Raw genomic sequence first — 12,041 nt, 5'->3', positions numbered from 1 at the left:
AAAATAAAATTATTTATATAGGAACTCTTTTTCAAAAATAACTTATGCTTTTAAAAACATAAATCATTTTATAAGAAAAAAATTATTTTGCATTAACTTATAAATCATCGTCTGTTAACTAGAAAACATTTTTCATAAAACTTTTAACATATAAACAAACATAAACTTAATAATTTTTAGCACAGGAAGCTATTTATTGGAGACAATGGTCGAAAATTATTTGGCTCTGACATGGGGACGCTAATACTAAGATATTTCATGCTCAAGCATATAAAAGGAAACGACTTAACCATATCCATATGATTCATGACTTAGAAGGGCGGCCTTGTGTGAATATGGTGCTGGAAAGAATAGTTAAGAAAATAGTGAACATTACACAATGGAAGTTAATTTTTTTTCTTAAAATCGAGCCTCGTGGAATTTATAATAATAAACCATAAATCAAATTATTACATATGTTTTGCGTGAATGAGTCTAAGTCGTATCTTGACTTTCTATCAAACAATATTTCTTACTTTTCTTGAACTTTGGAATGCTTTAAGTGTAGGTTCACACAACACCAACTGAATACACATAATAAAAACTTTGATTAAGTGTGAAAGTTAACTTTTTGCTATGAGAAATTAGAAAACCTTTTTACCTTAGTAAAACATAGAATTTATTTTGTGAATAAATTGTCATTGTTTTCTGATGGAGTAATGACCCCAAATGTTATGTTAATTAGGTTATTTCATAGTTCCTATTTATAAGAAAAATGCTACAAAAGTTTTAACAATATGTTATTAAATAATAATATTTTAATAGAAAAATACAATATTCCTTTCTATGAAATATTAAGGCGATGACATACCCTAATGGATACTAAAGTTTGTTGCCCTTTTCATTTGAGATGGATATATTGAGCTTGTCTTATGTACAGGTATAATTATATATATTATTTGGACTTCTAACCAACATATATCATTTAATCAATCTAATAGCTAATTTTCTATTCTTAAAATATTAATTAATTAATTAATTAACCCAATTAAATTATTTTCTCAACCTAATTCTAATTACATTAAAGTATTGTATTAGAATATATGAGGAAATAGATTTAGTTGCCTCGTTCAATACAACTATGATGATTAATTAATTGAGACTTTGGTCTCAAATTTGTCATGTTGTAAATATTGAGGGTCAAATTTATTAAAATTTTAGAATTTGAATTAAAATGACGAAATTTGTAAACATTGAGGGGTAAATTTATTATTAGACAAAAAAAAAAAAGCCCAAGTCAACTTCCTGTCACTCGTAACTACAAGGGACTAAAATATTTAATTTCAAAAAGTTTAGTGATTAAATTGAAATAATTAATAGTTAAGTGACTAAAATAGAACAAAATCAATAGTTTATTGACATTTTTGTACTTTACCCTAAACCTTTTGATAACGGGTTAACCCATTCAAAAGCTGCAAGAACTGGAAACGGAAGCTAAGCTCTCTGGAAATTCGGAAAGCAGAAGATTAGATCTCCAACTACCCTCCCAAATATTTTCCAGGTCTTGACTTCTTCAGTTCTTCAACTATCATTCTATCTTTTGCGATCTACAAATAACATCTTGGAATGTCCAACCTTTAATATCTATATTACACCCACCCTTTTTTAGACTTTAGACTAATCTTAGATTCAATTTATTAGTGAATTGTTTCAATTAGACTTTAGGCTTACAAGTGTTCAAGCCTGTTATTGTTAATCTGTTGTCAGCAATGCTGAATCGTGGAACAAAGTTAAAGGCATGGCATGGACAAAAAAAATACCCGGTTGTGGTCCCAGTTATGTTTGTGGTATCAGTCTCAGTAGCATTAGTGTTCCTTTTCCACAGAAATGATGAAAAGCAGATTCAGGCATACGGACTGCCACCGGAGAGAAAATGGAATAGGTTTGAGTCTTTGGTGCAGTTTAATCCAAAAAGAGAATTCCGGAATGGGACGGATTTGATATGGCAAATACCCGATTCGCCTAAGGCTGTTCTTTTTCTAGCTCATGGATGTAGTGGTAGAGCTGTTAATTTTTGGGATAAGTCTCCTAAATGTCCTGAATGTGTTGGTTTGCCTGAGGAAAGGCTGCTTGTGCTTCATGCTCTTGCTCGTAAATTTGCTGTCTTGACTATATCAAGCGCAGGGAGGTGCTGGGCATTTGGGGAAGAAAGGTTGATTGTTGAAGATATTATAACATGGTGGGTTAAGAGACATAAACTTGGAAAGCTTCCTCTTGTGGCTTTGGGGGCCTCTTCTGGTGGGTATTTTGTATCTGCAATTGCTAATGATTTGAAGTTTAGTAGTATTACACTTATGATTGCTGAAGGATTATTTGATCACATGGACATTAGAGAGGACTATCCACCGACCCTTTTTGTGCACATGCCAAAAGATTTACGTAGGCAACAAAAAATAACTGAATTCATTGAAGTTTTGAGAAATAAAGGGGTTGATGTTGCAGAGATTGAATGCATGGAGTTGCCTCTGTCACCAACTTTTTTGTCTGATAGAATCCCAAGTCTTGATCAGACTATTTCTGCTACGTTGTTCAACCTATTCAGGGAGAAAGGCTTTGTCGACGAGAATGGGTATATGAAACGGGATGGGCGTGCGACACATTGGAAAGATGCTCTCCAGGATAGCAAGCCTAATTTGCTAGAAAAGGATTTGGTGCATCCCATTGAGGAGGAGCTAAATCTTGCATTTGCCTATCATGAAATGACTAGTTTGCAATCTGAAGAGATTTTTAAATGGTTTGAGTCTCATATGGCCTGAACAGTACACAATTGTGCCACATTCTCCTTTCTTTCTGTTTGACCAAAGTACTGACTGTCAAAAGTGATCGTACATACAACTCTTCGTAACAATCCCTGAATTTGAGCTAGACTGAATTGTTTATTGCTTGAAGCTTGTCTTCAAACAGCCGAAGACTAGATGTAAAGTTACTACCTTGAACCAAACTGCAACATCCACTATGTATTAGGTAAATTTAGCTGTATGTTGGAAAGAAAACATTCAAATTTGATCACTATACTATTATATTACATATAATTATATAAATCTCCAATTGCAAAGTATCCCTTGTTTCCTTTAAGGGGTCTGTTTATGCTTGCTTTGAATGAATTATCTTTTTGTTATCTATTTACTTTTTGATTTGCCATTTTCTCCTTATTAGGGCAACTGTAGATTATCTATTCTGGAGTTTTGAAAAAAAATAAAGACAAGAAACCCAGACATGAAAGGGGAAAACAGCTACTAACTTATCCTTTCCCAAGTTGCAAGAATCAACTTACTATGTTAGAAATCATAGATGAATGTAGTCTGGATTGTAGGACTTCGAGTTAGAACTTAATCCATGCTAACGACTAGAAAATGAAAATGCAGTAGTTAACACTTCAAGCACCCAAGCAAGCATTAACTTTGTGTTTGAAGGGAAAAGGGAACCTAGAGTCTTTAGATATGTATTTCTGAACAAAAGTGCAAAACTTCCATGGAGAGTGAAAAGTTCATGTTTTATGAGTAACATATGGGATTATATATATATATATATATGCTATAGTCGTGGCAAAAGTATGCGATTGAGCTTGCTTATTGGTGTTGTGTTTAATAACTCAATATTATTAGGTACTTTTTCTTTTCAAGGTTTTTTTCTATTACACATTCCAGACGTTTCTAATCACCAAAATACAATGCAAGACACACTGATCAAATGGTAATGGTATTTTTAGTCTGCTTGAAGATACTAAAACTTCTTTCAGGAAAAAAAAGATACTAAAACTGCTATGCATTCAACTGTGAACTGATTTTATCAATTAATACTTGATATGGGGATGGTTGATCTCTGAAATGGATAGAATTGAATCTTACTTGAGTGCAAGGTCTTATTACTCAAAATATGAAAAATAACTTGCTATTCACTGTCAATTTTTTACTCTTTGTCCATGCTGCTTGAGTTCGAAGAGAATTTCAACATTCTGCATATAAATACTTTAGTATGCTATGCTTCATCTCTCCCTAAAATTTGTAGAGCATGTAAAAGTGTGTTTGCAGACTGCATATGTCCCAAATTTACATTCTGAAGCTTGTGTTATTGGAGAATATTGAGATGTCTTTGCTCATTGGATATTTATTATCAGGATGAAAGTGCAACTCTGATCTATAAATTATCATGTCAATGCAGTGATGGTTTAATTTTATATGTATAAAACCTTCCTTTTTATTTTGATAATAAATATCCTATGAAGTTCTGTTTTGTTTAAGAGCAACTAAAGAAACTTACTACTCACTCAGCAAATGGCTTTTGTTTGTTCTAATTTCTTGGAAATTTCATTACAGTTTGATGCAACCATTGCAGTTGCTACATGAATCTAGTGAGAAAAGATACAATAAGAATCCTTTCCTTTTCTATTTTTCCTTTTAAGATAGGACAGAGAGATTTAATACGTGAATTTTTGTGCCAGCTTGATGCAGGTAGTTATATTTGTTGTCTGTGTACCTTGAAAGCTTATAAAATTATATTGGACCCTTTGAGTATGTATAAATTGTCTGCTACCTTGGTCTTGATACTAATTTCCATATTGAGTTGTTAATAGATGTTAAGTGAGACAATGGCCTCCACTTTTAACCTGGCAGGTTTTTAAGTTTGAGCTTATGTTTTGGACTACCATCTGACATCCCTTTCCACGGTCTCTCCATTTTGTTTCTTCCTTTAGACTTCTTAAGTTTTTTGGCATTAAAAATGCACCTAGAATTAGGTCACTGGAATTATGTTGCTCTGGGAGTCATAGTGAATTTTGGTTGCCGCCTTCATTCATTCAAGCATTTTATATTTACAGCTCAGTCCAGTCTGGTGTCTGCATCAAAAAAACCATCTAAAGAGGTTTAAAGGGTCAAAGATTTAAGTAGATCTTGAAGGAAGTATCAGCAGCTCCATGCTCGATGTTCGTGGTGCTTTTCAATTTACATGAGATACCCAACCTGATTAATGCACCATCTCACTTCATCATACTTTGAAAATTAAAATAAAATTACATAAGCTCATGTGCTAATTCTGCTTGTGCAACAATAAACTTTCAGCAAGCATTTTCCTTTTTCTTAATGTAAATGTTTTTTAGTCCATGTTACTAAGACTTGTCGGACGCGTGTTTATTCAAACTTTTCCAAGATTTCCATGTATTTTCAGAGTTCTTAGAGGACCATATCCCTATACCCTTTTCCGGATATACATTGGATATGGTTACCAGACATGAGTACTTCAGGAAAAAAAATAGAGTCGAAACAACGTAGTTTCAAGTTACTAAAATGCCATTTTGACTTGGCTTTTTAGGGTCATTTTTCTTGCCTTGCAGAGATCATACACACGTTCTATTTAACCGAATATTGGTTGGTATGCCTTTATTTTTTGCATTGATTTTAACTCTTCTATTGTCTTGCAAACTGGTAACCCTTGATCTATTTGTAACTATGTAAATAAATTTTTGAAAATGTTCAAAAGAACATAGATATGTTCTAATTGAAATTCTCTTACCAATGGATGGATAAATTTACACATGAAAATTGTCAAGGCGTGTTATCTATGGTTTTAGGTTGTATTCTTAACATGATATCGAGCCCAAGTATTTGTTAAGTTCTTCCTGCCTAAACCATGTGAAACTGACGATCCGCAGTGAGGTTGTTCATCGTAAGTTCATGTTGAGCTACACATAGAAGGGAGCATCAAGGGTTGTTATCTTACACCTATCAAGTATTTAGTTTCACATGGTCTTTATATTGTAGCTGTATCTTCCACCTATTACACCTTATTAAATATCTTCTGTTTTTTTTTTTTTTATGTAACTGGCTTCCTTGGTGAAACTTTTATGGAGCTGCCGCGTCTGTCATGATCATGTGGTAGGCTGGTAGCCATATTTGTTTATTAACTTGGACAAGAAGTAAATGATAAAAGATTTCAAGCTAGATCTTTTGGAAATTGTTTGTATTATCATTAACTAGCTTGTTTGTTACTGTTGATTTGCTGTTAGCATATGCAACTACTAAGCTTTTTTCTGTTTTATCCTTCTTCCATTTTCTGGAAGACTAGGGTAAACCGAAATATTTACGTTGGCATCTGAGATGTCCTGAAAAATCATCTATGGGCACAAAATTATTCTCTATATAGTGGTGAATCAGATATGCCTCGCAGGGTTCTGCAATCTAATTTCAGTGCCACCAAAAGTTAAGTGCAGTTCTAGAAAATGGCTGTAGTTACATGCATTCCTTGAATGGACGAGTAGGAAATTTTTGGCTGAATGCTACAATGATAACTTGAATGCAAGTACTACGAGGTATTCAGAAACTGGATGGGAATCTATGAAAACAATTTTCACTTATTCCATACAATCATGATTGCAACCCGTAGGAAAGAAAGTCGAGAATACTAAGGAGCAGTAATTTCTCATATGATCAGCTGGTGCTTAAGTTGCCTCCCAAATAATTGTTCACTTTCCTTGTTTATCAATTGTGTAAACGATTTCTTCCTGGTCATTATAACAAGCAAAAGTTATGTTTTCCTTCGGGTTTCCTTTTGACCATCCTAACTTTTACCTTCATTTGAGACAGAATCCCATAACTGTGACATTGTTGTTTCAATGAATTGGTAGCGAACCAGGATTGGCATTAGAACTTTTTGTCAAAAAGAAGATTTATGTCTTTCTTTATGTTGATGACCTTAATACTACTTTAATTGTGAAAGTAACTCATTAATTGTTGTTATAATATTCTAGTTTCTGCTGTCCAGTTCTCTCTTAAATATGGTTCATGGAATTCCTACAGCTGTGCTATATAATAAATGAAATACACTGGGCTATCTGCAAGTTCCACTGCTCTGTATTTGGGTCATTAATGTGCATTCACTTCCCATTTATTCTTACCACGCTCCCTTTGTTGAATTCGCCATGCACGCATGCTCCATAAACATGGATGCATCGGCACGAATCATTAATCATGTAATTTGCTTGGTTTAGGACGTCTATCTAGAAAAGCTAGATGCATGTTTTATTTTAATTGTCTCAGATAGCTTGAAACTATGGTTTCATTCACCAGTGGCCTAGCTAGTGACCAACTTTTGATGCAGTTTCTGTCAGTGTAGAGTATGTGGTAGGAGGAAATTTAAATAAATATCTTAAATTTTATTTAAAATAAGAAAACATAAACTTAACATTCAGTTCTAGGCACAGTATCTATCCAAATGAAAGCTGTAGCATTATAGATGTCGAATACTAGGAACATAAAATCTAAGTAGCACACACTAGTGGATAAAATGCTTCAAGAAACTGACAAACCAAAAGGTGTTTGCTTAGGTCCTTTGCTTGAGGTGGCCTTCATTGGCAAGCTTGAAGAGACGAGCCTGAGCTGCTGCAGCGCTGTTTGAACCAAGTGCTGCAACAAAAGTCTCCCTAACTTGCTTAGTCGAGAATGGGAACCTATTATTCACCATGGAGTTGAGAAATGAGGCTGTTCCTTCTCGGTAAAGCGCCCCAAGTCCATCAGTACGTGTGTTTGAAAGTGCTTGGGGCAAGCTCATGCTTGTTCCAAGTCCAGGAACGTTGGTCACGCCAAATGCGTTGCCTACAGTGCCCCACCAACCAAGCAGACCCCATATCAGTGTGGGGTGACTCCTCCAGAAACTGAAAGTAACAAATATGAGTTGTTAGTATCTTAACTTGATGACAAAAGAACCATTCAGAAGTTACAATGACTTACTCGCATGTACCACCAATTGGTGGAGTTGGAGCAGGAAAGAATGGAGGTGAGGGAATGCTTGGAGTTCCTGGATCAATAGGAGTAGTTGGACTGCCACCTCCATATGATGGGGGACTGCCACCTCCATATGATGGGGGACTGCCACCTCCGTATGATGGGGGACTGCCACCTCCGTATGATGGGGGACTGCCACCTCCGTATGATGGGGGACTGCCACCTCCGTATGATGGGGGACTGCCTCCTCCGTACGATGGGGGACTGCCTCCTCCATACGATGGGGGACTACCACCTCCAGATGATGGTGGAGTACCATGCGAAGGAGTGTGTGATGGTGTTGATGGAGTTGAAGGGTCATGTGGTGGAGTTCCACAATTTCCACCCGAAGGCGTTGATGGTGTTGGTGAAGGGTGGTAACCACCTCCATGTGATGGGGTTCCATGAGAGGGAGGTGTTCCACCTCCTGAAGATGGTGGTGTGCCATGTGAACCTGCACTTAGACCAAATAGAGTCAGCATGCATGTCATTGCAACAAGAAAAGGAAAACATCAGACAATTGGTATGAACCAACAGCTGAATATAGTTTCTCAAAGAGAGTGAAACCTGAAGGGGGAGTTCCAGCATGAGGGTCAGGAACTGGATAGTAATTTTTCTGCTCTCCAAGGCCAGTGGAGGTCACTGCAATGACCATGTTTTGGGAGAACAAGGCAGCAACCAAAGCCCACATCAACAAACGAACCTGCTTGCTTCTTTGCCTCTCCATCTCCGTCTGCTATAGATATTACTACTTCAACAGCAAAGAATGAAAGATTGGTAGGTGTGTGAGTTGAGAAGAATGAGGGAGATGATCAATATAAAGCACTAACTAGGTGAAGTAAATGGAAACAGGTGAACCTGCATGAGGTTAGTTGATGACAGCAGGTGCATTTATATGTTGTATTAATTATTAACTTTTGAATTGCTGAAACAATGCTGAACTTGAAATGGTCTTTCTAACGAGGACTTCAACTCATGGAACATTGGCGGGTCACTTTGGATTACAATCAGGCATATTATATTTGATTATCATCATCAGATAATTTTGTTCACAAGACTTTAGGATATTGGACGATAATTATCAACTTTTAGGGAGAAAAGAAATTACTTATTAATGGGTAAGTCCAAGTGGGGATGTAATCCAATGAAGAGAGATAAATGAATTGGGACCATCTTTACTCACCACAGGAGACGTATATAAATATAAAATCAATAGGTTGATATAGGCATGAGATTAATGTTTGCTTAAACATTAGTATCTTTGTCTCTCAAGACATCCCTCTTATCAAGATTTGATAATTTATTAATTTTGGACAAAACACACAAATATGATTTGAAAAAAAAATTAAAAATATAATACAAGAAAACAAAATACAAACACAATATTATTGAGGGAGATTAGCTCTTTCGGGTGAAATTTTCGAAGTGTCATTCTTGGGGATACCAACCCAGTCTCTCAGCAATGGAAGGTATTGTCTTCAGGGGAGGATTTTGTCCCTCCTCCACAAAGAGCCGTGTCCAATTCACGGAAGGAGACACCTTAACTGTACGTGGATGTACGACTATTGACCAAGAGGTGACGTAAGCATCCCACCCTTGGTAGGATTCGAACCCTTAGCCTATGGATAGGTCATCTGTTGAGGGACAATAACTTTCATTGTTGAGGGATCGAGTCGGCATCCTTGAGGACGGGGAGGGGGACAAAACCCTCTCTAAGAGGATAATACCTTCCATTGTTGAGGGATTAAATCGGCACCACCAAGGACGACACGTTGAAAATTTCTTCCAGAGAAACCAATCCCCCTCAACAAATATGAATATAGAAATGATCTAAAATGACTGATTAATAAATCAAAATTTATATAAATGTATATGTATTGAATATAATTATAAGATGAATTCGAACAATTTTAATACAAGAATAACCCATAGCTCTGTGGTCTGCACCATACACAAAGATATGTATCCTTCCAATTTATTGGGATGTTTAAAAGGAAACAGTACTTGGAAATGTATTGTAGCCATAAAATTTCATTTCATACATTAATCCTAAAACTCATTTGGAACCTCATAGTTGATAAATTAATCCTAAAACTTCCCAATATGGAACCTGCTCTTAATATGGTGTGGTTCATCTTGGCTATCATTTCCCTAATGAAAAAACCTTGTTGGATTCTTAAGAGTTATAGTTAGCCTGTGATTTTACAATGGAAACATTATGTGAGATAATTTCTTGTTTAGATTTCAAAAACTAATGTCAACATGGATTAGCTCAGTTCTTATTATCACTTTGATAAGCACTAAAGTTGGCATTTCACTGATAACTTCATTTGATAAATGATCTATAAATATCACACTTTCAGCCTGACTGATGGGAATGCCGTGACATTGGGTGGCAACCTCTCCAATCCCCTAAACTATTATATGACCAAAAACAGGGCTAGTTGTTGAAGCACAGTGATCCCGACAGTTGTACAACCTGTTACAACCCACAAGAAAAGAAGATGATGAAATGTAAATTTCCCAAAGGACTGAGAGACCTTGACATTGCTAAGATGGAGAAATGGACCCACAGTTCTGCAAATGAAGAAATTGAAGTTTAATGGGTGTGACAGAGAGGTAGGTGTGTGGTAGCACAAGATAATTAGATGAGGAGTAAAGAAAGACAGTAATGGTGGTGCCATTTGGAGTCCTATACTTTAAGCTGGCCCTGCATATACCTGTTCCCCCCAGACTATCGTTTGACCATATTTTAAGCTTACATATATGTAAACATGGTGTCAGATAGGAGAACAGGGAGGTATTAATAGAAAAGGTAACCATATACTAATTGCGTAGTGAATTGGGATAAACATATTTTTGTCAATAATGGATTTAAATACGTGAAGCCCATAAATTTTTATGCAGATTTATTTGCTGAGTAAGGTTTTGCATTTTTTTATAATGAATTATTTAGTTTTTTACTTTATAAAAAATTATTTTAATACTTCATTTAATTTTTCATCTTTTTAGTTTTAAATTTCTATTATTTATCAAATCACCTTAAAATAGATGAAAATGTTAAGATTTGTTAAATTCTTGATGTGGCATATACATAAACTAATACGTGGATGTCACGCCAAGAATTATTAATTTTTAAAATAAAAAATTAAAAATTGTTAAAATATTTTTAATACTTTTTATTTTTTTAAAAATAATTAATTGCTAATGTGACGTATATGTGAAATCCATATATATTCTATGTCAAAAGTTAACAAATATTAACTTTTCACCTATTTTTGGGTGATTTGACAAATAATCAAGTTCAAAGATTAAAATAGATGAAAAATTAAATAAAGAGCAAAAGTAACTTCTTCTTTTTATAAGTTGAAGGGCCAAAAAATCATTATACCAATATTTTTTAAATATTTTTATTTGATATATGTTAAAATATGTTTTAAAATGCATATATAAAATTTAAATATAAATATATTTATTGTACATAAGTAACATAACACTTTTGTCCAATTTTATTAAAATACATAGGAATAAATTTTAAAAGTATACATTAATTTTGACTTAATCGTAATTTTATACAAAAACTTTGATTTTACAACACAATTATTGATATAGCATCATTTATGTTTATATATTGTATACAAAAATAATTATATTTATTAAATATAAAAATAATTTTATATATTTATTTAAATGTGTATAATTAAATTAAAATTAAAATTTTATATATATATTTGAACTACAGTTAGAATTTTATATGTATAATTACATTATTTAAAATTCATATATCAAATTATATATTGAAATAAAATTAATATATAATTTTATTTTTTTTTCCCAAATATAAATTACACAGTTAGTTTTGGAGTTTTGGCACAGTTCACAGTGAGCCGTGAGGATGGTTGAGCAAGTAAATGATTGAGCAAACATTCATTTACTTTTGCTTTTAATTTAAACCTCCTTTAGTTAATGTGATGTTATTATTATTGATCCTAAATTCATTAAATAATCAAAGACAACCACCATGTTTCAGTTTTTAAAGTTTGTATCATCTAGACATTTCAAAGATGAAATTAAGAATTTTGTAGATTTATGTCTCGTGTTTTCGAACTAAATAGTGTGTGACGTTATAATGAGGAAGTTTTATTTGTCCCAACGAACAGCTAACATCACAACAAGAAGAGAGCCTTCGTCCCGATGACGCGAATGCCACATCACGACACGACGGCGTGTTTATCAAGCTTCTTAGTT

General features: G+C 34.2%; 2 protein-coding genes across 2 annotated transcripts; one reads left to right on the top strand and one right to left on the bottom strand.

Annotated features, from left to right (window-relative positions):
* The first annotated feature begins 1,432 nt into the window (after positions 1-1,432).
* On the top strand, positions 1,433-3,080 carry LOC108451754 (uncharacterized). Its single transcript, XM_017749407.2, has one exon. It carries the CDS (start codon positions 1,749-1,751, stop codon positions 2,793-2,795), a length of 1,047 nt encoding a protein of 348 aa, XP_017604896.1. The 5' UTR covers positions 1,433-1,748; the 3' UTR covers positions 2,796-3,080.
* A 4,085-nt stretch (positions 3,081-7,165) lies between these two features.
* Positions 7,166-8,652, bottom strand: LOC108489858 (protodermal factor 1). Its single transcript, XM_017794542.2, has 3 exons — positions 8,361-8,652; positions 7,761-8,247; positions 7,166-7,684 (listed from the first exon to the last, which is right to left on the bottom strand). The coding sequence occupies exons 1-3, from the start codon at positions 8,518-8,520 to the stop codon at positions 7,354-7,356; spliced, it is 978 nt and encodes a 325-aa protein (XP_017650031.2). The 5' UTR covers positions 8,521-8,652; the 3' UTR covers positions 7,166-7,353.
* Positions 8,653-12,041: the final 3,389 nt, after the last annotated feature.

This window comes from Gossypium arboreum, chromosome 4 (genome assembly GCF_025698485.1).
Source record: "Gossypium arboreum isolate Shixiya-1 chromosome 4, ASM2569848v2, whole genome shotgun sequence".
NCBI classification, from domain to species: domain Eukaryota; kingdom Viridiplantae; phylum Streptophyta; class Magnoliopsida; order Malvales; family Malvaceae; genus Gossypium; species Gossypium arboreum.
Note: the sequence above shows the minus strand (reverse complement) of the source record. Positions and strands in the feature narration are given on the sequence as shown.

Bases quoted from the DNA above. Each gene is read 5' to 3' on its own strand.
- LOC108451754 (XM_017749407.2), top strand. From the start codon at position 1,749: ATGCTGAATCGTGGAACAAAGTTAAAGGCATGGCATGGACAAAAAAAA.
- LOC108489858 (XM_017794542.2), bottom strand. From the start codon at position 8,520: ATGGAGAGGCAAAGAAGCAAGCAGGTTCGTTTGTTGATGTGGGCTTTG. The intron at 8,248-8,360 runs GTTTCACTCTCT...GTCTAAGTGCAG, and splicing joins TGCTGGAACTCCCCCTTCAG to GTTCACATGGCACACCACCA. The intron at 7,685-7,760 runs GTAAGTCATTGT...TGTTACTTTCAG, and splicing joins CCAATTGGTGGTACATGCGA to TTTCTGGAGGAGTCACCCCA.